The sequence below is a fragment of the Dipodascopsis tothii genome (assembly GCF_038497935.1).
Source record: "Dipodascopsis tothii strain CBS 759.85 unplaced genomic scaffold V1510scaffold_35, whole genome shotgun sequence".
Classification (NCBI taxonomy): domain Eukaryota; kingdom Fungi; phylum Ascomycota; class Lipomycetes; order Lipomycetales; family Lipomycetaceae; genus Neoaidaea; species Neoaidaea tothii.
In genome coordinates this window covers 1-20,074 of record NW_027118019.1, presented here as the reverse complement: position 1 = coordinate 20,074, position 20,074 = coordinate 1, and the positions used below count along the sequence as shown (strand labels likewise).

The 20,074-nt window shown below is 54.0% G+C and overlaps 7 protein-coding genes and 5 non-coding genes across 12 annotated transcripts; 7 read left to right on the top strand and 5 right to left on the bottom strand.

Annotated features, from left to right (window-relative positions):
* The first annotated feature begins 1,056 nt into the window (after positions 1–1,056).
* V1510DRAFT_422213 (cyclin-domain-containing protein) lies at positions 1,057–2,316 on the top strand. The gene has a single exon (XM_066934751.1). It carries the CDS (start codon positions 1,447–1,449, stop codon positions 2,200–2,202), a length of 756 nt encoding a protein of 251 aa, XP_066787042.1. The 5' UTR covers positions 1,057–1,446; the 3' UTR covers positions 2,203–2,316.
* Positions 2,317–4,864: 2,548 nt separating this feature from the next.
* V1510DRAFT_246718 (uncharacterized protein) lies at positions 4,865–5,956 on the top strand. Its single transcript, XM_066930564.1, has 3 exons — positions 4,865–5,134; positions 5,184–5,473; positions 5,718–5,956. Exons 1-3 carry the CDS (start codon positions 4,972–4,974, stop codon positions 5,862–5,864), a joined length of 600 nt encoding a protein of 199 aa, XP_066787041.1. The 5' UTR covers positions 4,865–4,971; the 3' UTR covers positions 5,865–5,956.
* Positions 5,957–6,095: 139 nt separating this feature from the next.
* Positions 6,096–6,914, bottom strand: V1510DRAFT_408245 (Ser-Thr-rich glycosyl-phosphatidyl-inositol-anchored membrane family-domain-containing protein; the record flags this gene model as incomplete). Its single annotated transcript, XM_066932440.1, has 1 exon — positions 6,096–6,914. One exon carries the CDS (start codon positions 6,912–6,914, stop codon positions 6,096–6,098), a length of 819 nt encoding a protein of 272 aa, XP_066787040.1.
* Positions 6,915–7,725: 811 nt separating this feature from the next.
* Positions 7,726–7,797, top strand: V1510DRAFT_t239. Its single transcript has one exon. It is a non-coding gene; the product is annotated as a tRNA-Asp (tRNA).
* Positions 7,798–7,934: 137 nt separating this feature from the next.
* V1510DRAFT_t240 lies at positions 7,935–8,028 on the top strand. The gene has a single exon. It is a non-coding gene; the product is annotated as a tRNA-Ile (tRNA).
* Positions 8,029–8,995: 967 nt separating this feature from the next.
* V1510DRAFT_449410 (glycoside hydrolase) lies at positions 8,996–12,851 on the top strand. The gene is made up of 3 exons (XM_066935793.1): positions 8,996–10,211; positions 10,250–10,831; positions 10,868–12,851. Exons 1-3 carry the CDS (start codon positions 9,490–9,492, stop codon positions 12,579–12,581), a joined length of 3,018 nt encoding a protein of 1,005 aa, XP_066787039.1. The 5' UTR covers positions 8,996–9,489; the 3' UTR covers positions 12,582–12,851.
* V1510DRAFT_t241 lies at positions 12,852–12,923 on the top strand. The gene has a single exon. It is a non-coding gene; the product is annotated as a tRNA-Arg (tRNA).
* An 801-nt stretch (positions 12,924–13,724) lies between these two features.
* On the bottom strand, positions 13,725–15,515 carry V1510DRAFT_246806 (Endonuclease/exonuclease/phosphatase). Its single transcript, XM_066930565.1, has 2 exons — positions 13,791–15,515; positions 13,725–13,749 (listed from the first exon to the last, which is right to left on the bottom strand). Exon 1 carries the CDS (start codon positions 15,377–15,379, stop codon positions 14,048–14,050), a length of 1,332 nt encoding a protein of 443 aa, XP_066787038.1. The 5' UTR covers positions 15,380–15,515; the 3' UTR covers positions 13,725–13,749; positions 13,791–14,047.
* A 934-nt stretch (positions 15,516–16,449) lies between these two features.
* On the bottom strand, positions 16,450–16,521 carry V1510DRAFT_t237. The gene has a single exon. It is a non-coding gene; the product is annotated as a tRNA-Arg (tRNA).
* An 81-nt stretch (positions 16,522–16,602) lies between these two features.
* On the bottom strand, positions 16,603–16,674 carry V1510DRAFT_t236. The gene has a single exon. It is a non-coding gene; the product is annotated as a tRNA-Pro (tRNA).
* A 1,657-nt stretch (positions 16,675–18,331) lies between these two features.
* Positions 18,332–19,342, top strand: V1510DRAFT_354116 (aspartic peptidase domain-containing protein; the record flags this gene model as incomplete). Its single annotated transcript, XM_066930882.1, has 1 exon — positions 18,332–19,342. A coding segment is annotated over one exon (1,011 nt), but the record flags the coding sequence as incomplete, so codon positions are not given.
* A 260-nt stretch (positions 19,343–19,602) lies between these two features.
* On the bottom strand, positions 19,603–19,776 carry V1510DRAFT_422193 (uncharacterized protein; the record flags this gene model as incomplete). The annotated part of the gene is made up of 1 exon (XM_066934750.1): positions 19,603–19,776. The coding sequence occupies one exon, from the start codon at positions 19,774–19,776 to the stop codon at positions 19,603–19,605; it is 174 nt and encodes a 57-aa protein (XP_066787036.1).
* Positions 19,777–20,074: the final 298 nt, after the last annotated feature.

Genomic DNA, 20,074 nt, shown 5'->3' with positions numbered 1-20,074 from the left:
ACTGGCCGCCTGCGCCTGCAGGCATGGCTGAAGTGGTGGCCGCGGCTGCCGATACGAACGACGTCTCAGCCGCGGATGAAACTCGTGTCTGGTAGGGTATTGCTAATTTTGACCTGCAGGTAGCCGGTACATTGGTCGGCCACGGGCATCGGCTACAAGTCCAGGCGAGCCAGTCATTTCCGGTGACACGGCGTTGCAGCCTTGGGACGCGCACGGAGTGGACCCTGCGGTTGCAGCCAATCTGCCGACGGCTTTGTAGTGGTCAGCAGTCTCTTAGTGGCCAGGTAATCTAAGTTGGAATGGGCGCGCCGCAGCGGCCGCCGCAGCCTGGGCTCGCCCGTGTCTGGGCGCGTCCTTTGTCCGTCCTGTAGGGCGCACCATCGCCGGCGCCGAATCCAGAGTTTGTCACAGACTCGGCGGTACGCCGGCGGCGGCAGGCCAGCCGGCCGGCACCATTTGACCACGGCCGACCGGTGGCCGTACCGGTGCCGTCAGCACCAGCACACCGGTCGGCCTTGCCGTCGCTCTAGGCCGGACTGGCGTTAAGGGCTGGACTCGCAGTCCCTCTGTAGGCTGGACCGATGCCCGCGCCGAACCTCGATGCACAGCCACGGCGCAGGCAGCGCTCCCACAACACGAGCCGTCGAAAGCCGGCCCCACAGGCGTATGGGCGAGTCACAGGCCCACAGCAACCCGTGCCCTAGTAACCTGCATCGAGCCGGGATGTCGGCGCGGCTAGCACGGATAGGGCAGTGTACCCACGGCCTGCGGTACGGCGCGTCGGCGCGTCCGCGGGGCCACCGGCACGGGTCCGACACGGCGTACGGGTACGCCCCTCCGCCACTGGGTCCGGGCCGTGGGCCCCGCCCACCCGATTTAACTTCGCGCGCAATCACAGTCACGCTGTCGGTGCAGCCGCTGCGGCGAGCGCGTCGGTCGCGTACCCGGTACCGTAGCTGCGGGCGGTACCTGGCCGTAACCCGGCGGCCGCAACCCTACGCGGCCAGCGCCGTCCCACGGTGTCTGGATCGCATTCCGGCCGGGCGCGCTAACCGCGATCGCCAAGCGCAGGCCGTACCGCGCTCAGTCAGTGTGGGTTATATATACTAGCCGCATCGCCGGGTACTGGTACACCGTCGCAAGTTTTCACTTCCTCTTTCGCCCCGTCCGCAGGTACCAGCAGTCCGGCAGACCGCCGACGATCTCGCAAGCCGCGCATTCGCTGGACGCATGCTCTAGTGCAGCCGGCTTTCTGGAGCCGGACCTCAGGCCTTGGGATATTAACAACAACCGGGTCGCACGAGCCGGTCGCACCGGTCGCTATATAAGGCCGCACCCGCCGTCGAAGGCGCTCATAGCCCCCGTTCGCCGTCCGCATTGCGTCGGCCGTCTCCCCAGCCCGCCAGTCGGCCCGTTTCCGGGCCGTCCCCGCCTCGCTCGTTCCCGATGCACGCTGCTCCGGCACCGCTCACCCGCTCGTCGTCGTCCGACTCGGCTTCGTCGGCGTCGCCGGCGTCGTCCGCTGGCAGCTCGCCGCCGTCGCCTTCGTCGTCGGCATCGTCGCCACCTTCGCCTTCCCCTTCGTACGCACTACTCGACCAGATGTCCGCCGCCGGCCAGTCGTATCTGGCGCCGGCCGCAGCCGGCGCTGGCGCCGGCGCGACCGACCTGCGCACGCTGGCTCCGCACGACGCACTACGGCTTCTCGCATCCGGTCTGGTCAAGATGCTGGATGCGTCGCGTCCCGTCGCACCCGCCCACGCCCCCGCGGCTTCGGCAGAGCTGGCCATTCCAGCCCCCGATAAGCATGCCCAGCACGCCCTCATCGCTCGCCGCTTCTGGTGCAAATCCGCGCCTGACATTCCAATTGACGTCTACCTCGAACGCATCCATCACTACTGTCCTATCTCTCCGGCTGTCTACATGGCCACGTCGCTCTACATCTACAGACTCTGCGTCGTCTCCCGAGTCATCACTCTCACGGATCTCAACGTTCACCGGCTGCTCCTCGCTGGTTTACGCGTCGCTTCAAAGACACTCGAGGACATCAACCATCAACAGCGTCGTTTTGCCAAGGTTGGCGGTCTGTCGGAGACTGAACTGTGCCGACTAGAAATCGGTTTTCTATTTCTCATCGACTTCGACCTCCACGTCAGCCCTCATGTTCTACACGCCCAGGCTGATTTCCTACGCGCGATTTAGCCCGGCCGCGCTGGCGCCCCCCCCGGCCTCCGCCTTTCATTTTTGGGTTATGCATGTCTGTATCTCTGCAGCTTTGGAGTTCAATTTTTTTTACCTATCTATCTCAGATTCCCAACCGGCCTGCCTGTAGCTGTAATTTGTGACGTCGTCGCCGTCGTGCGAGACATCGCGCCACCGCGTCCCGGCTGTTCGACCGCTGTCTTCTCCACTTGCGTCGTCAGCCCCTGTAGGTGCATTAGTGCGCAGATGTCTCAGCGAACTAGCATGAACCTACAGTTCGACTCGCCGTTGCGGGCCGCTCGTCCGCTGGCACGTACGTGCGGGGACTGGATGAGCTCCGCCCGCCGGCCAGGCTGTGAGCGCGCTGGCCGCGTTGTCCCGTGCTATTATGTGGGTGTAATCGACTGCTGCGGCTCCTGCGCCGCATCTGCCGGCTGTGCATTCCGGGCAACGCCCCCGGCGGCGCTCTGGAATCCACACCGGCCGGTCAACCCCGTGCCCTGAGCGAATACGTGTTCTTGGCTACTAGCCAGCACCCTGACTTCTTCTGAGCGTCGGCCAGAGTTGAGAGCAATCTTGACAATATTGTCGGCTTGGTTTGATAGCGTAACGCATCGTAGCCGGCCGATTCATATCTGACCCGGCCTACTGGAATGGCTGTAGCTGTGGAGACCCGGAGATGTATTAGCCACAGCTACGCATCCGCGGCGACCCGGCCCAGCTTCTTGGAGAAGGCCACGATCTGTGCTGACCCGTGCTGACCCGTCCCAAATATAGCCCCCCGACCCAGGAGCTGGGTTCGGAGGCTAGCAAGGCCAGCCTCCGCGTTCCTACACTCTCGTTCGTGTTGGCCTGTTAACTCTGCCTGAGATCTTGCCGATGAGTCTTGCAGAGTTGTTGCCGCGCGCTCCTCTGCCGCCGTGCGCTGCTCTGCTGCCGCGCGCTGACGCTCTCTACGGTGTTTTGTCTCTCATCGCGGATCAGTGGCAATGACGGCCTATCGCGCGCCAACCCGCATGTCGCGCGTGCGCTTCCTCTTGCAGCTGCGCTTGCAGCTGCGCCGCGCCGCCCGCATGACTTTCCCATCGTCGTGGGTCCCGCCTACGTCACCTGTACCGCCTTACCCTGCGCTCTACGGCTGCGCATGCGGCTGGCCGGCCGCACGTCCCGGACATTTGCCGGTCAGGTGCGAACAGTTCCTCCGGCGAAATTACGGTGGCGTGCGGTCACCTGTCGGCCGGCGCTCGGCCCGTTCTGCACACCCGTCAGCTTCGGCCCGAGTCAAACGACCAGACCGTTCGCCACGCTCCGCCCATCACCGGAGGAGTGCTAGGTACCAGGCTCGACCGTACCGGTACTGTCTCGTCTAAACAAAGACCAAGACAACTTGCCATTCCCCCTCTTGGGCGCGTGCCGGCCTGTTCCGTCCTGCATTGTCGTCGGGGCCGCTCGGCAGCGCCAGTGACGCCCGGAGCCCGTGATCGGCTTCGAGAGACTTCGACCACCTGCAGGAGACGCACCGGATCGGCAGACGCGTCGATCTGCCGGGTGCGGCCGGCCGCTCAGCCGGCAGAGTAATCTCGGCCGGCGTCATTGCCTGCCCGGACCTCCCCCGGACCTTCCCCAGACCTTCCACGGGCTTCCCCGGACTACCCCGGATTGTTCTACGAATGGGCCCGATACTGGGCCGGCAAGGTAAGCCTCCCTCCGTAGGTCCGGATGCGCCTCCAAATTGAGGCATTGGCGGCCCAACGGCTTCGGCCGTGCATCTCTGCGCTGCCTGTTCACTGCCCGTACATTGCCGGAGCGACATCTGGTTACCGGCCGGCTACGCCATGTGCCCCGGTCGGCGGCCGCTTCTCCTCGTGGGCTCCAGCCCGCGTGCTCCTAGCGTGCCCACTGCCAGGAGACACTCACGCGGACCGCGTAGCCTGCGCAGGCGTACCAGAGGCTTCTCTGTCCTGCGCCACTCCGCTCAGCCGGACAAACTAGCCCTCACTAGCGTCTACTCCGCGATATTTCTCCAGATTCTGTTCTTCCGGCACCGTGCGCCAGGGCACGCGCGCTCTCGTCTAGCGCTCTATTTTGGGAAACTAGAAAGCGGCCCGGCCGGCTAAAGCGTTCTCTGCCGGGGTACCATCATCGCTTACCTCTGTGCCTAGCTATATGTACCCAGCCTGTCTAGGACGGAGGGGGATGGGTACGGTGGCATGTTAGCCCAGCCCTGACGGGATGCCGAGGGGCAGCCATGTTCTAAACTGGTTCATCCCACCGCGGGGCTCATCGTGGGTGCACGCTGACGTCGCGATTACCTGTAGGCTGTGCAAGGCGCTCGTATTTAGCTATGTATATACCGCGTTGCCAGATGTTACCTAGGTAACCAGGTCACAACTCTCGGTAACAGACAATATCGCAGCTTGGTCACAGCCCTGGGTAACAGCCGCACGTGGCGTCCACGCGCATAACTCCCATAACTCGGTGCACACTCGCGCCTTGCGATTGGGACTTGCCTTCTGGCGCCGTGCAGGCCGACGAGCTCGCCGTTGCCGTGACATTCGTACCTTGACTGGCTGTCAATTCATCTTTAGCCTGTTGGAAGAACGATCGATCTGTGGCGAGGCGCCCGCTCCCTGGCCGTCAATTCTGGTCTCGTTGGTCCCGTAGCTAGACCGGTCTAACGCCCGCAAACACCCAGCATGTTTTTTCCACCACCTCGCCTGTTCGACAACATCACTTCTGTTCTCCCGGCGTCCGCCGCTGACCGCCATCATGTTTCGCATCCAAACTATTTCTGGCGACATCTTAACAGTCTCTCAAAGCTCGAACATATGCCCTCCTCAGCAGAAGCGGTCCCCGCTTGAGGCAGCCAAAAAGGACCGGATTATGGCCCGCGAACGGATGCGCCGTCTACGCCGTAAACGCAAGGAGGAAGGTAAGAACAACACTCTTACGGCTATTTACAGTCGATCTGATACACCCAGCAATGCGGCGCCGCTCAGAGAGTGCACTGGCTATGCAATTGCCAACGCCAACTCCAAGTCCTGGTGCGCCTACGCGTACAGACATCACCGTCCTGATCGACTCCGCGTCAATCTCAACCACCCTTGCGACCGCTCATGCGGCAGTTCCGATGGCGGAACCATCTAAGGCAGAACCCGCCGATGCTCCCGCTACACCAAAGCAAATACTCGCCCAGCCAGATAGCCCAGATGTTTCGCCGCAGGCGTCGGAACCGCCCGCGTACGCTGACTGGGAGTTGGCAAAAATTAAGGTATATGGCGATCAAGGCTGGCCCTGGGGTCGTATTGCCCTTCTACTTGATGGCCTGCGTACGGCCGACGATGTCCACCGGCAATACGATGCTTTACGGCCACCAGCTTGAGTCTCCGCACTGTCGATTCGCATTCTCATACTCTTTGCCGGCAGTTTCCAGCTGCAAATGGCTGACCCTGTCGACACGAAGTGCTTGCCGTCTGAAAACCCCCTTCCAAGGCTTGAAAATTTTGACGCCGCAGTGCTTGGTTTGGCTCGCATGTAACGAACCAATTGTCACCATACTATTTGCGTGGTTAAACACTAGCTGCGCGACGACCACAGCTCACACCATGACAGCATCCTACTCGAGCTACCAAACTAGACCGCTCAGCCTGACCGACTGCTGAATCAGGCTTCTCCAGGCCATCGTCTACTTCCACTCACGCCACCTTCAACCGAGCATAGCTCGGTCGCCTGTCCTGTTACCCGCGAATAACTCCTGGTAGATTTATGGTTCAATAGTACATTGTCAAGAGACATTTACAGAATGCTATCTAAAGCTCGCGTTCATAAATCGTTGCGCACAACATGCTAAGCGCGTAGGCCCAGCTTTACTGGACCTATGCCGCCATCTTGGTTCAGTCAACCCACCGGCTACGCGGCTTGGTATAATAGTTACTGTACGAATACGGGTTCGAGGCCGTCACAGCATGGTTGAGAGTAGTCGTCGGGGTATACGACCATCCCAACGTGGCCGTCGTCGTCGCGTACGGTACCATTGTGTTCGTTTTGAAAACAGAGTAGCTCGTCTTGGGGTACCGACGGGTCATGCTCGCCTTGGGGTTGATCGATGTCTTCGGCTGCGGCTGCATGGGCGCAAACTTCCACAGCCAGCCGTCCTGGCTGGAGTAAGGGACAGTGTAGGGGTCCCATGATCCGCCAGAGGTAGTTGTTGCCACAAGGGTGCCGGTGGCAGTGGCAGCGGCTGTCGTTCCCGACGTGTATCCACTAATTTGGCGCGACGGAGCGCTGGTGTCGCCACCATCCTCGGCCTCGGTCGTTCCGGTCATACCGGTCAGGTTGAACCGATCAGAGTAGTTGATGACGTATCCACCAGTTGAAATGATTGAAGTCATCTGCAAGAAGAACTCGCCGTCAGTCGCCACCGTGGTGTCAATGGTAGCATCGTAGACATCTTCTAGTGTCGACAGAGTCACTCCGTTGACAAGCGTCTGCAAAGCTGTAATATCATCGTTCGAGCCTGTGCACAAAATGATCGTTGTAGTCGTCAGATCGTCCATAGACGGAGCGTCGCCACTGTCCTGCCATGTAATGGCCAAAGCGTCAGCCGCGTCGTAGGCCTTGCTGGCTTTCGGCGTCAAGAATTCGATGTCGGCATACACATGTGTGGCCAGCAGCAGTCCAGCCGCCACAAATGCCTGAAGTCCTCTTCTCATCGTATGGTTTTGTTACTCGTTTCGTCCAAGAAGAACACAGTCTTTCACTCGTAAATCCAGGAGGTCCGCTGATTTTTCCCCAACTTCTTTCTCGTCTCGTGCGACTGTGAGACCGAAGCTATGTGCACAAACTGCTCTCAGCCCAACTGCCGACACAAATTCACCAGTTCGCCGTGCAGGAATTCGTTGAGGAAGGTGGGTGTCGGCTAGTTTCTAAGAATTATTCTTGCGGTGCTGTTATATTTTGTTACGTACACCCTACAAATTTTGAGTCTAAAGTCGCTGGCGCATACGGCCAAAATGGAGGTTAAAATTAGAAATATGCTGCCAGGAGAGAAAAACCCAGTAATTACGCGTCGCTACCACGACGTATATACACTTATGCGGAATGCATCCCTATCCAGGGGCAAAGGCGCTTAGAATGTTTCGCCTACAGCGTTTAAATTCGCGCTTCTGGTAGGCGCCATATGTAATATACCGATACTATATAAGGTAGGCACGTATAACATTGTTAGTTGCGGCCATACCACGAAGAAAACACAGTTCCCCGTCCGATCAACACCAGTTAAGCTTCGTTGGGCCTACTTAGTACTGCGGTGGGAGACCACGCTGGAATCGTAGGTGCTGCAATTTTTTTTTTCAAACCCGTAGAGTCGCATTTTTGTTATCGGATGCGTCCCATTTATTTCTCTAAATGTTCAGTTACCTGGGCACATTTGGAGATACGATGATAGGTGTAATGGTCATCATATATATATCAATCGTATGCTGTGTTGATAGTAATGCATACTCCTGAAGAGTTAATAAGAGGTCGGCAATAGTTTAGTGGCTAGAATTCTCGCTTGTCGCGCGGGAGACCGGGGTTCAATTCCCCGTTGCCGAGTTTACTTTTTTGTTTTGTTTATCAGTATAACTGGACCTCGAAATAAAGCTAGGGCTCAAATGTGCTGTATAGTTTTAGTGCGCTATTGCCGACCTACAACCAACCTATCCACCAGAAATTCATTCCCTAATATCAGTGGTCTCTTGGCCCAGTTGGTTAAGGCATCGTGCTAATAAGACTTGTAATTCTTGTGATACGCGAGGATCGGCGGTTCGATCCCGCCAGAGACCATTTTGTTTTTGTTCAGACTCATCTCGGATTTTCTGTTTTTCCGACCCCGTTTTATTATGAGACATTTGGTAAAATCTCAAGGTGTAATGTAAACCAGGGCATTTCACTGTCCATGTCCTCTTCTTGGCGGAGACGACCTTGGCTTTAGGAGTCCAAGGAATCTTGACTCTGCGCTTTGTCGCTTGGTTTGTCAGCTCAAGCGGGGTCACCACTTAACGCGCTCTAGCTATAAGCGCTTCCGAGATTTTTTCCGGCCGAGGACTGGCTCGACCAGATTGCGGTCTGCTGCTGGCGCATCGACCGGCGGCTTAGGGAACCTAGTGCAGAGGTCGGCTTCGGCCGGCATAAGACCGCTCGTGTAGCCTGGCCGGTCTACAGATAGCTTGTAGCTAAAGGTTAGGAACAAGCTTATGCCGAGGTCACGTAGATTTTCAGTCGCTCACTACTCCGCTTATCCAATCATCCATTATCTCCGACTCAGCTAACGCTCGTAGATCGGCCATACGAGCTAGTAATTACCGCCGCTGATTGCTGTCCGACCACCGGTGGGCGCTGGGGATTTTGAAGACAATTGCCTGCTAAGTCCGCTAGAAATGTGCGCCGTATGCATCCACTGGACCGACGAGCACGATCTGCGTCCAATACCTGTTTTCACTCCCGGAACAGGCGATAGACTTAAGATTACGAGCGGTCTTGCTCCCCACCAGACCTGGCGGGCTTGCCGATCTACTCTCCGTGAATTTATCCGCTATGCACAAGCCGCCGTGCCCTATTCCCGTTCAAGACACACCCCGCCAGTAGTTTTCTGACATCAGTGCCGCAGGCACCCTAGCCGTTGCCTATTTCCCCGCATCTAGTACATATTTGGGCATCGCTTTCGTGATCTCCTCCCAGGGCGTTCGACCTTAATTCTCCTTTGGGACTTTATTGAGACAAATGGCTGAGCATTTACCGCGACAACATACAGTTTAACCATAAGACACCTCGTACCGTCCCTGCCGAGCTCACACGTGGTGGGCATTCTCGCTCCACAAGCGACTATGAACACCAGGAACTGGAGGTTTCATCCAGCGGAGAGAGAAGTGCCAAGTCACTGCGGCTAACAAGTGGTGACTTGACGAGTAGTTCTAGCGCCCGTGACACCTCTTGCGAGCGATCCAGTCGTAGTCCGGAACATTCCATGCCGGAAACATTCTGAACACCAGGCGGTCTAGTTCCGTTGGTTTCTCCGGCTGACATATGCGTCACCCCGCACCCCCTCTTGGAACTGGATCGGGGCCTATCTTGCCGAGCGGAGAAATCACCGGGCCGATGTTGCGCCTATGCCGACGTTAGCTACCGATGGACGGTCTTGTCCGGTCCGTGGACCGTAGTCTGCCGACAGAGGAGACTATAAAACCTCCTCGTCAGCCAACAAAGACCGCAGGAACCGCCTGGCAGTAAAAAAGACAACGGTACCCGATGAAACTCTCTAAACTTGCTGCGGCGCAACTTGCGCTGCCGGCGCTGGCTCTGTTCTCCAGCACTGTCAATGCCATTTCTTATGAGAACTCGACAGCAACTACGACAAGCTGGCGTTCACTCTTTACGGTACCGGCCGAGGCCGACACTGGCGCCAACCTCTTGCCCAACATTAAGGATCCTGAGGCCATCAACGCTCAGGCTGTCTGCCCAGGCTATGTCGCGTCATCAATTGAGCACTCAGATACCGGTCTTACGGCTATACTTACGCTTGCTGGCAAAGCTTGCAACGCTTACGGTACCGACATTGAGAAACTCAATCTCACTGTCGAGTATCAGAGCTCTAGCCGACTGGCTGTATCAATCATTCCGGCTGTGATGGACTCGTCAAACACTTCCTACTATATGCTTTCAGAAACTATTGTTCCTCGGCCGCAGATCGAGGAGTCGTCTGGAGAGGTGGAGGTCGATGGTGACCTCGTCTTTAGTTACTCGAACGATCCCGCATTCAGCTTCAAGGTTACCCGAAAGTCTACTGGTGATGTTCTGTTCACTACTGAGGGTACTGTCATTGTTTTTGAAAATCAGTTTATTGAGTTTGTGTCTACTCTTCCAGAGGAGTACAATCTTTACGGACTGGGTGAGCAGATCCATGGCTTCAGACTTGGTAACAATTACACTGCGACTATTTTTGCCGCCGATGTCGGCGATCCTATTGATGGGTAAGCTCAATGGAGAGTTTATTAAGCTAACCGTACAGCAACATCTATGGCTCGCATCCGTTCTATGTCGACACTCGTTACTTCGAAGAAAATTCCGAGACCGGTGAGCTTACGCTGGTGACTACCGGAAACACCTCGACCACCAAGGACTATGTCTCGTACTCTCATGGAGTTTTCCTGCGCAATGCACATGCTCAGGAAGTCTTGCTTCAGCCCAACAACATCACCTGGCGTACGTTGGGCGGTAGCATTGACCTGTTCTTTTACTCTGGTCCTACCACCCTAGATGTTACCCAGGAGTACCAGGTCAGCACCACCGGTCTCCCTGCTATGCAGCAATACTTCACTTTTGGCTATCATCAATGCAGATGGGGCTACCAGAACTGGACGGTGCTCGCCGAGGTCGTGTCTAACTTTGAGAAATTCGAAATTCCTCTGGAGACTATCTGGACTGACATTGACTACATGAAGCTGTACCGTGACTTTGAGAACGACCCTAACACATTTGATTACGAAAGTGGACGTGAGTTCCTTGCCGATCTGCACGCCGGTGGCCGTCATTACGTCCCGATCGTGGACTCAGCTATCTATATCCCGAACCCGGAGAACGCTACCGACGCGTGAGTGTCTTTGCAGAAATTTTATTGACTTGATAGTTACGAGCCGTACAACCGTGGACATGAGGCGGACGTCTTCCTTCGTAACCCCGACGGATCGGAGTATATCGGAGCAGTCTGGCCAGGTTATACTGTGTTTCCTGACTGGCACGCCGCTAATGCTGTTGAGTGGTGGGCTAGCGAAATGGCCGAGTGGCACTGCAAGGTGCCGTTTGATGGTATCTGGATTGACATGAGCGAGGTGTCGTCTTTCTGCATAGGCAGTTGTGGAACCAATAACCTCACTCTCAATCCTGTGCACCCCAGCTTCGGCCTCCCCGGTGAGCTAGGTTCCAAAGTCTTTGACTACCCTGAAGGCTTTGAGATCACGAACGCCACCGAGGCCTCGTCTGCAGCGTCGGCTTCGGCCTCGCAGAGTGCCTACAACGCAGGTACAGCGACGCCAGTGGCTTCCAATGCTACTACCACGGCTACTTCGGCTACCTCGACGTCGTACCTGCGCACCACGCCTACTCTCGGGGTCCGTAACATCGAGCACCCGCCTTATGTCATCAACAACCAGCAGGGCGACCTCTCCCAGCACGCTGTTTCTCCTAACGCTACGCACTCTGACGGAGTTCTCGAGTACGACGTACACAATCTGTTCGGGCATCAAATTCTCAATGCAACCTACCATGGTCTCCTGAAGATCTTCCCGGAGAAGCGTCCATTCATTATTGGACGTTCGACGTTCGCCGGCACCGGCAAGTGGGCAGGTCATTGGGGTGGAGACAACGCCTCAAAGTGGTACATGATGTTCTTCTCGATCCCGCAGGCGCTGTCATTTTCGCTCTTCGGAATCCCTATGTTCGGCGTCGATACCTGCGGTTTCAATGGTAACTCCGACTACGAGCTGTGCAGTCGTTGGATGCAGCTGTCGGCCTTCTTCCCGTTCTACCGTAACCACAACGAGCTCTCGACGATCTCTCAGGAGCCTTATATCTGGTCTTCGGTGATGGACGCAGCGAAGACCGCCATGGCTATCCGCTACGCCCTGCTGCCATACATGTACACCCTGTTCAACGCCGCTCACGAGACCGGCTCTACGGTCATGCGTGCCTTGGCTTGGGAGTTCCCGAACGAGCCTCAGCTCGCGGAGGTCTCTACTCAGTTCATGCTGGGTCCTTCACTCATGATTGTTCCGGTTCTTGAGCCCCAGGTCGACACAGTCAAGGGCGTTTTCCCTGGCGTCGGCGACGGTGAAGTCTGGTACGACTGGTACACCCAGATTGCCTTTGATGCTGAGCCTGGTGTGAACACCACGCTGTCGGCGCCTCTAGGTCATATTCCGGTCTTCGTCCGTGGCGGCAGCGTCCTGCCTCTGCACGAGCCTGCGCTTACTACCACTAAAGTCCGTAACTCGCCGTGGTCACTTATCGCCGCGCTTAGTGCTGAGGGAACTGCCTCTGGCGAGGTCTACGTCGACGACGGTGAGAGCCTGATTCCTGAGAGCACCTTGTTTGTCGACTTCGTTGCGACAAATGGAACGCTCTCGGCCACCACCCGCGGCGAGTTCAAGGACTACAATCCGCTGGCTAACGTCACCGTTCTCGGAGTATCGTCGGCTCCCGTTGGAAATGTCACTTTCAATGGTGCGACTGTGCCGTCTGCTGATGTGGCCTACAATGGTACTGCCAAAACTTTAACTGTCACCGGCTTGAACGATTTCACCTGTGGCGGCGCTTGGACCGCCGACTGGTCGCTCTCGTGGTAGCTGCTCAACAGTGCCGAGCACAGCTAAAGTCTATTAAATTAAAAACCCTATTAAGAACTCTATAATCACCGTCGGCTACTGTCGACAGCGTAGCCAATGCAGTTGTCCCGTCTCAATCTCGCTTGTAGATATTTGTTCCAACACATCGGTGATCTCGTCAGCCTCTTGGCAACCCGAGCACACGGCATGCGCCACGCACACGGTACGTGCCAAGCACACACAATCTGTTTTGGGATCAATACGACAAACACATCTATATTTTAAATATATGGTCCAGTGGCCTAAAGGTAAGGCGTTGCTCTCCGGAGGCAAAGATTGCGGGTTCGAGTCCCGCCTGGATCTATTTTTTTGTAGCTTCGGGCCCCGCACCTTTCCCCTGCTACGACGACATGTCTCACAATGTTGGGTTTGTTCCTTTTGCTCCGTTTATGTGGTATCGATATCTGGTCTCTATATTGAGTTGGTAATATGTCCGACTGTAGTCGGTAAATGAGAAACTTTAGGCTCTTTACCATCAGAAGTTGTGACGTGGTGTAGAGATCATCGCAAAATAAGTCACAGCCGTATTTTGAGGTCGTAAAATCTGGAATTGAATATCAAGAAATAGCGGTCCAGATAGTCTGTTTTGGCTGGGTTCTGTAGTAGCTATCGGTCGGTACCTCACGCTACACCAGTCATTTGAATCTGGAAACCTAGAGATTACGTCACATCTAACAGACACCATAATGAATTCGCTGGGAAAGGGCCTATGAGTTGAAGTAGACGATGAGCTGTAAATTTCGTCTTGAGGATAGTTATCATGCTCAAATATCATGTGTGAATCGAAGCTGAGCTCGTCGACGCGAGCCGCGATGCCAACTGTCGAGACTGATGTCTTCTAGGCTGAATCAATGGTCAACGTGCTAGCATATTATTTGACGCCCCGCAAACTGCTGCCATAATTGACTGCCGTTATGAGCCATGTTCTACATCGACGATAAGAAACTACGTACCTGAAGCCCCGCTAAGTACAGTTCCTTTGCCCCTCCAAGTACCTGCAGTCCATGTCGCTCATCGCGTGAATCGACACGTTTGAGTATGCGGAGGGGTGGGATTTTCAAAGCAATTCTCTCTTCGAAGGCGTGTGTTTCCCCCGCGAATTTCGGCCGTAATAACTATACTCCGCAGCCTAGAGCGTATAAGGAATAAAGTTTACTTCTCCGCACCTACTCAGGTACGCCTCTCTATCTACGAGAAACGCCACTTATATAAACCCATGCTGGGCCATCACTGCCAATCGAAGGCCAGGATCGGTCGAACATATGGCTTCTCCGAAACGGCAAGCAGCTGCTTGTTTCAGACTATTCTACACATTCGGGATCGGTAGTCGTTTCGAGACAGTTGGATTATCTTGTGTTCATATTACTTCTAAAATGCCAAAAAGCTAACGAGGCATTCTATATTTCCAAAATTGCCGTAACAGGCAGCTACTTCTTGCCCCATACAATGGCCAGCTGGTCGATCTCGTCGCCGTCCTGACCGTGGAAACCAACAAGACCGTACCCAGACTGGGCAGTGAAACTGTAGCAGTCATCGGTGGTCTTGCCAGCGCTGACAGTGTTGCCAAGTGTGGTAGTGAACTTGGCATAGAAGAGGCGAGTGTGGCTGTCGTACTCGCCCTGGCAGAGATAAGCCGAAGTGATGTACTCGCCCGAAGAGAACGTCAGCGAAGAGGCGTCGCCGCCAGTACCGCCGTGGGTTAAAGTGGTCCCGGTCGAGAGCGTGACAGCAACGCTGTCGAGGCGGCTGCCACCGCGCAGAGTGATGGTAGAAACAACAGGAGATGAAGGAAGCGAACGGAGCGTCGTGAAGTCGCTAAACCAAGTTCCATGAGGGCCCCCAACAAAGTCCGACATTCTGAACGTGCTATTCAGCGAGTAGGAAAACTCGGTGCGGATGGGATTGTGGTCAGTGAGAGTCGTAGCGTTATCGCTAAGGAAACGAAGCGAGTCGTAGTAGAAGCCATTGTTGGTCAACTCAATGAAACCATTGGACCGGTAAAAAAGCTTGTCGACCGTCTCACAGGTGTTCACTAGAGTCGGGTTGTCGCATACGATGGCGTCTGCGCCAGCCGCGGGCGGGTCTCCACCCTCAACCTCGGTAACCCAGGAGTCCGAGAAGCCGTTGTTCATAAAAATACGGATGTTGTCCGCGGTACGAGTGTAGCGGCTGTTGCTGTCGCCGAAGATGATAGCAACATTGCCAATACTCCAAGTGTTGATGTAGTCCATGACCTGCTGCAGGTTGGAGTTTCTGGCTGTCTCATCGTCATCCTCGGTACCGGCGTCGGTGTGCATGTTGTATAAATCAATATACACACCATCGTCGAGACGAGCGCGCATAAACGTGAAGCCCTTGGGCGTCAGACAGTCATCCTCGCTGGCGTTTGAGCAGTCATCCCAAGTAATACGCGTAAAGTCAATCCAGTCGTAGTTGGCCAGAGTGTTCAGGCCGGACCCCAGCACGACACCACCAGACGTGGCCGTACGGTACGTATGGTTGTCATACTCGTACAAAGTGGCGTGGTAATTGAAGTCTTCCTGGACGTGAATGAAGTCGTATCCGTACTCTGAGAACTTCTCTCCAATTGTCTGAGTGTTTGTCGTCTTGTCACCCGACTCGTCATTGCTCTGCAGAATTTCCGGGATACCGGCGACGTTCATCGACAGACAATTAAAGCTTCCACTGGTGGCAGGGGCAGCAACTACAGCGCCAATAAAGCTAGCCGCAGCAGCGGCAGACAGAGCAAGATTTCTCATTTCTAGAGTGATGTTCGGATCTGATGATTGACGATTGTCTCGCACTTCATGAATTTCGCTTGACTATATATACCCCCGGCGTATTCAGCTGAGGACTACACGTGCTTCGGATGAGTCTGTAGTCGTTGGAACCCTGCCGTCAGTGCGTCCCGCCAAGAGCACATCCTCTTACAGGAATTGGGATTCTCATAGTGTTGGCGATCGATTGCCGGAAAATGATTTCTTGGCGTCTTCGAATAGCGCTACAGTAGGGATCCAATCACTTGGCCAACATGCATCCGGTTCTACTGTCGTCAGCTGCTTTTGTACGTTTCGGATGGCGCTTGGGCAACCACTTGTGCAAGAAACGCCCAGGTACGCAGCTAGCCGAACCCTTGGCAGCGCTGTCGCTTACGAAAATCCCCGCGACTGTGTGGAGTTGCCGGACCAAATCTAGTCCAAGCTTCATGTCGGTGCATGCCTCGGCTATGGGGCACGGACATGAGCACGATTCTGCACTTAGAGATCTTACACGTGGGTATTTCCCGCCCAAGTATTGCTTTGCACCATTGAGGGTAACGCTAGTTTATAGTGTGGTCTAAGCTGGGGTTCTGTCCCATTGGAACCAGCAATACGACGTCCACGCAACTCTTGGTTCTAGATCAACGATTCAAATTTGTCGCGCTCCTATACTAACGCTGCGCGAGAATTGAAGGACTGTTTAGTGATACATAGGCGGCAAAGAGATAGAGCTATTTTTTCCGATATACCTTCCGTGGCTGCACACTTACTTTTGATTCGATACCAGATCACCAAAGCCAATTGAACGACTTACGAGTAGTATCTCTAGCCAGATTATGAGCTCGAATATATTCTATCATATACATGTAACAGCCTAGATGGAAGAGCACTAAGCGGGACAGATTGTATCAAGCACCTGGCATTCATTACACGCACACGTCTCGTGAATATCCGCATGGATGATACATTAATTGCACGTTGAACAAGCCATGCAACGTTCGCGCCCTAGACGAACTGACTTATGCATCTTAGAATACGTCATATCTTATATGTGAGGGCCAGTCAAAAAGAGATCCAGGCGGGACTCGAACCCGCAATCTTTGCCTCCGGAGAGCAACGCCTTACCTTTAGGCCACTAGACCATGAACAGTTAGAAGAATTACATTGGAACATTTGAGCAGGACAACGTTGATCTAAGGAATTAAAAATATATGAAGAAAGGGGGGCCGGGCCGGGAATTGAACCCGGGACCACTCGCACCCGAAGCGAGTATCATACTACTAGACCACACGGCCCTTTCTTGTTTCGGATGCAGGTATTGGAACCTACCTCTCAGAAGGAGGTGAAACTGCCGTTTGTCGTGAACACTAAAACATGAACGTCAGCTAGCTATTGGTCTCGCGTGTTCCTTTTTCCGACAGAGGTATGACATAAGCGGAACCAAACATGTTCTTGTGGATATGGGCTGTCAATTATTACCCCGCAGCATCTAGAACGCTGTGATTGATGGATGATATCACGAGCAGTGGCTGGGATTGGTTTTCACAAGAGGCTGGAGTTGATTGTGTTCGCCCAGTGTAACGCTCATGTCGGAGAATTTTGTTGCCTGCTCTTTACGCTTGCTAGCCAGTCGGAGAGCTGCAGAGCTCTCGGTCGGCACCTGCGATCCATCATACATCTACATAGATGGTCTTCCTGGCCAGCAGTGACAGCTACAATAGTCACACATCAATGATATCATAACGGCAGCCTACGACCGTAAGGTGACATACAAACGAGCGAGGCCTGTCGGTCGCAAGGAGCTGACTACTCAGATATGCTAGGCCCTGCTTGTTTACTCGCTGATGCCGTCTTAAAAACCAACCTCTCGCTCAAGTTACGTCAGTGGAGACGGTGGGACCTAACTTCAATCAAATGCGGCTATGACTAATATTATTCAGGGCGAGTTTGATACTAGTATCTGGTGGTGGCAGCACTTGACTGGCCGGCTGTCACGTCGGTTTCCTGGGCGACCTGACCGAAGGCATGGGACGGATTAAATTACTGTGCCCGGTTTGGGAGTGGGCAGCCTGCAATGAATCCTAGCGGGAACAGTATGCCAAAGTGCATTTGTGTCGTTAAGGCCGTGAATGAAACCTTGTTTCCTTTTAGTGTTGCACTAGCAGACAACTCCGTCGCTTCCTTAGGGATGTCTGGCAGGTAAGCTGCCCTGTATTTACAAGCGACGATTCAAAGTGCGACGCAGATCTGAATCATGACCAGCCAACCCAGTTGATGATGCACATGATGCAGAAAAATGTCAAACCAGAATGATAGATAGCATAGTTCCGGCTATCGTGTCAGGCTGCCACTATCACCGAGACCCGCCACGGTTAGGAGCGGCCAAGCAGAGAGTCCGGCTATAGCTGTGGGGGATAAGTGTGGGGATGTAATAATGTAGGAGGAAGCGCCCATGATATCTTCGAGCCAGGTTTTTTGGGAGCATTAAGTCTCTTTGAAGGTTAGTGCATCTACATGCAGCCTACGCACGGCTGAGGCATATTGCTGAGCCCCGCCTAGTCCAGTAGCGTATGGCCTATCACTCAATATGAGTTAAGCAGTGCCTTTTGCGCGTGGCATGCAAATTTTTAGTCTCCTGGTGTCCTGCAGCAAATATTATGAAAGTGCTCGAACAGTTAGTACGGGGTCGGTTTTGGTCCGGGGCCTGACTAGATAAGCGGTGCAGTCCCCAGAACAGTTCTGTTTGGAGTTTTTTTGCCCTTAAATTTGTGATTAACGATCTAACAGGGCAACCGTCCATGTTGTAGAATGAAGGCGCTGACTCTTCTTTGTCTTGCTTTGGCGGCGCGGTTTGTGACGGCGGATATCATTCGGACGACACTGAAGCCGTCGCATAGTCGCCAGTCGAAAAAACTGCAGAAAAGATATACGTCGACTGATGTGACACAAGGAAACGCCGGATATTATTACTATATCACTTTAAGTCTTGGAACTCCTGGACAGGATATTGATTTTGATGTCACGACGGGCGCATCAGATTTTTGGGTGCATGGCCAAGAAGACTCCTACTGCGACGAGAACTGCGATGAGTTCGTCTTCGACACAGACGAGTCTTCTACCTTCGTCAGCACCTCGGAAACGTTCTCTCTTTCCTATCAGGATGGTAGATGGGCCAAGGGAGTTCTAGGGTTGGACACTGTCCATATCGGGGAGATGTCGGTGGGCAATGCGATGATCGCTATTGCGAATGCATCAAATTCGACTACTCCAGTGATTGGGCTTGGTTATGAGGTCAATGAGAGTGAATACGAGAACGGCAAGGCGTACACGACTCTTCTTCAGCTACTTGTTGATCAAGGCTATATCGAGTCAAAGACGTATTCGATCTACCTAAATAACAGCTATTCAGAAGAAGGAGACATTCTTTTCGGAGGCTATGATTCAAGCCGGTGGAGCGACTACCTCTACATCTTCGAGGTCGTCCCGGACATTGCTGGCGAGGCTCCAACTCAGCTCAAAGTTAATCTGACTGACGTTACGTACAACAACCAAACTCTGATTTCGGGAATTAGCAAGGTACAGAAAGCTCTGATCTCGGAAGGTAGCACGTACATGTTTCTCCCTGAAGTGATTGTCAACAACATTATCAACTCAATTGCAGTGGAGTTGAATACTAATTATTACTGTGACGAGATCTCAGATACCGACACTCCATTTGTGTTCTGGTTCAGTGATAACGTTGGTATTGAAGTTCCGATAAAGAATTTAGTGCCGCCAATTATTGTGAATGGAAGTTACTCCTATTCGGACGGACGGCAGCTGTGCTCACCTGCTTTGGCTGTCAGTGACTCAATTACTCTAGGCCTGCCGTTTGTTCGTTCAGCGTACGTCATTTTTGACCTGGATTCGAACTTGATTGGACTCGGTCAGGCGATAGAGAATCCTGGAAGCGAGAACATTGTCCTCTTTGACTCGGACGGACTAGCAGCGTACTTATCGACAACGCCAACGGTTTGGGAGACCACCCAGACAATTGAGCCAAGCACGACGCGCACGTCGTCAGGCACTGTGACGACGACGACCGCGACAGGAAACGGCAATGGAGGCGGTGGATTTTTGTTGACAGTAGTGGGTTTCAGTGAGCTCGCAACGTACACTTCTGGAAGTGCCACGGAATCGGAATCATCTGAAAGTACCACTGAGTCATCTGCTACTTCTAGTCATCATGCTACTACTTCGACCACTAGCCCGGGTAAAACCACGGTCACTAAAACTGCGACTGCTAGTTCAGACGTTGTCCCGTCTGAAACCCCGACCACCACAAACGCTCCTGGAACAGTCACAGTGACGGCTACGCCTACCAGTTCTAGCAGCGCTAAATCTGGAAGTGCTCGCATGGAGATGAGCTGGTTGGTTTTGGTATTGGCAAGTACTTTTGTATATGGTATGACATTGGCATGAATAGTCAAATCGAGTGTATTCTAGAGGGACCACAAAGGTTTCATTTTTTTTCTATATAGCATTGAAGCAAATTGAAGACAAATCTGCTTATAGTGATGATGTAGATCTTCTAGAACGTGAGACTGACACTCTTGGATCCATTAGGGATTAGGGATTAGGGATTAGGGATTAGGGATTAGGGATTAGGGATTAGGGATTAGGGATTAGGGATTAGGGATTAGGGATTAGGGATTA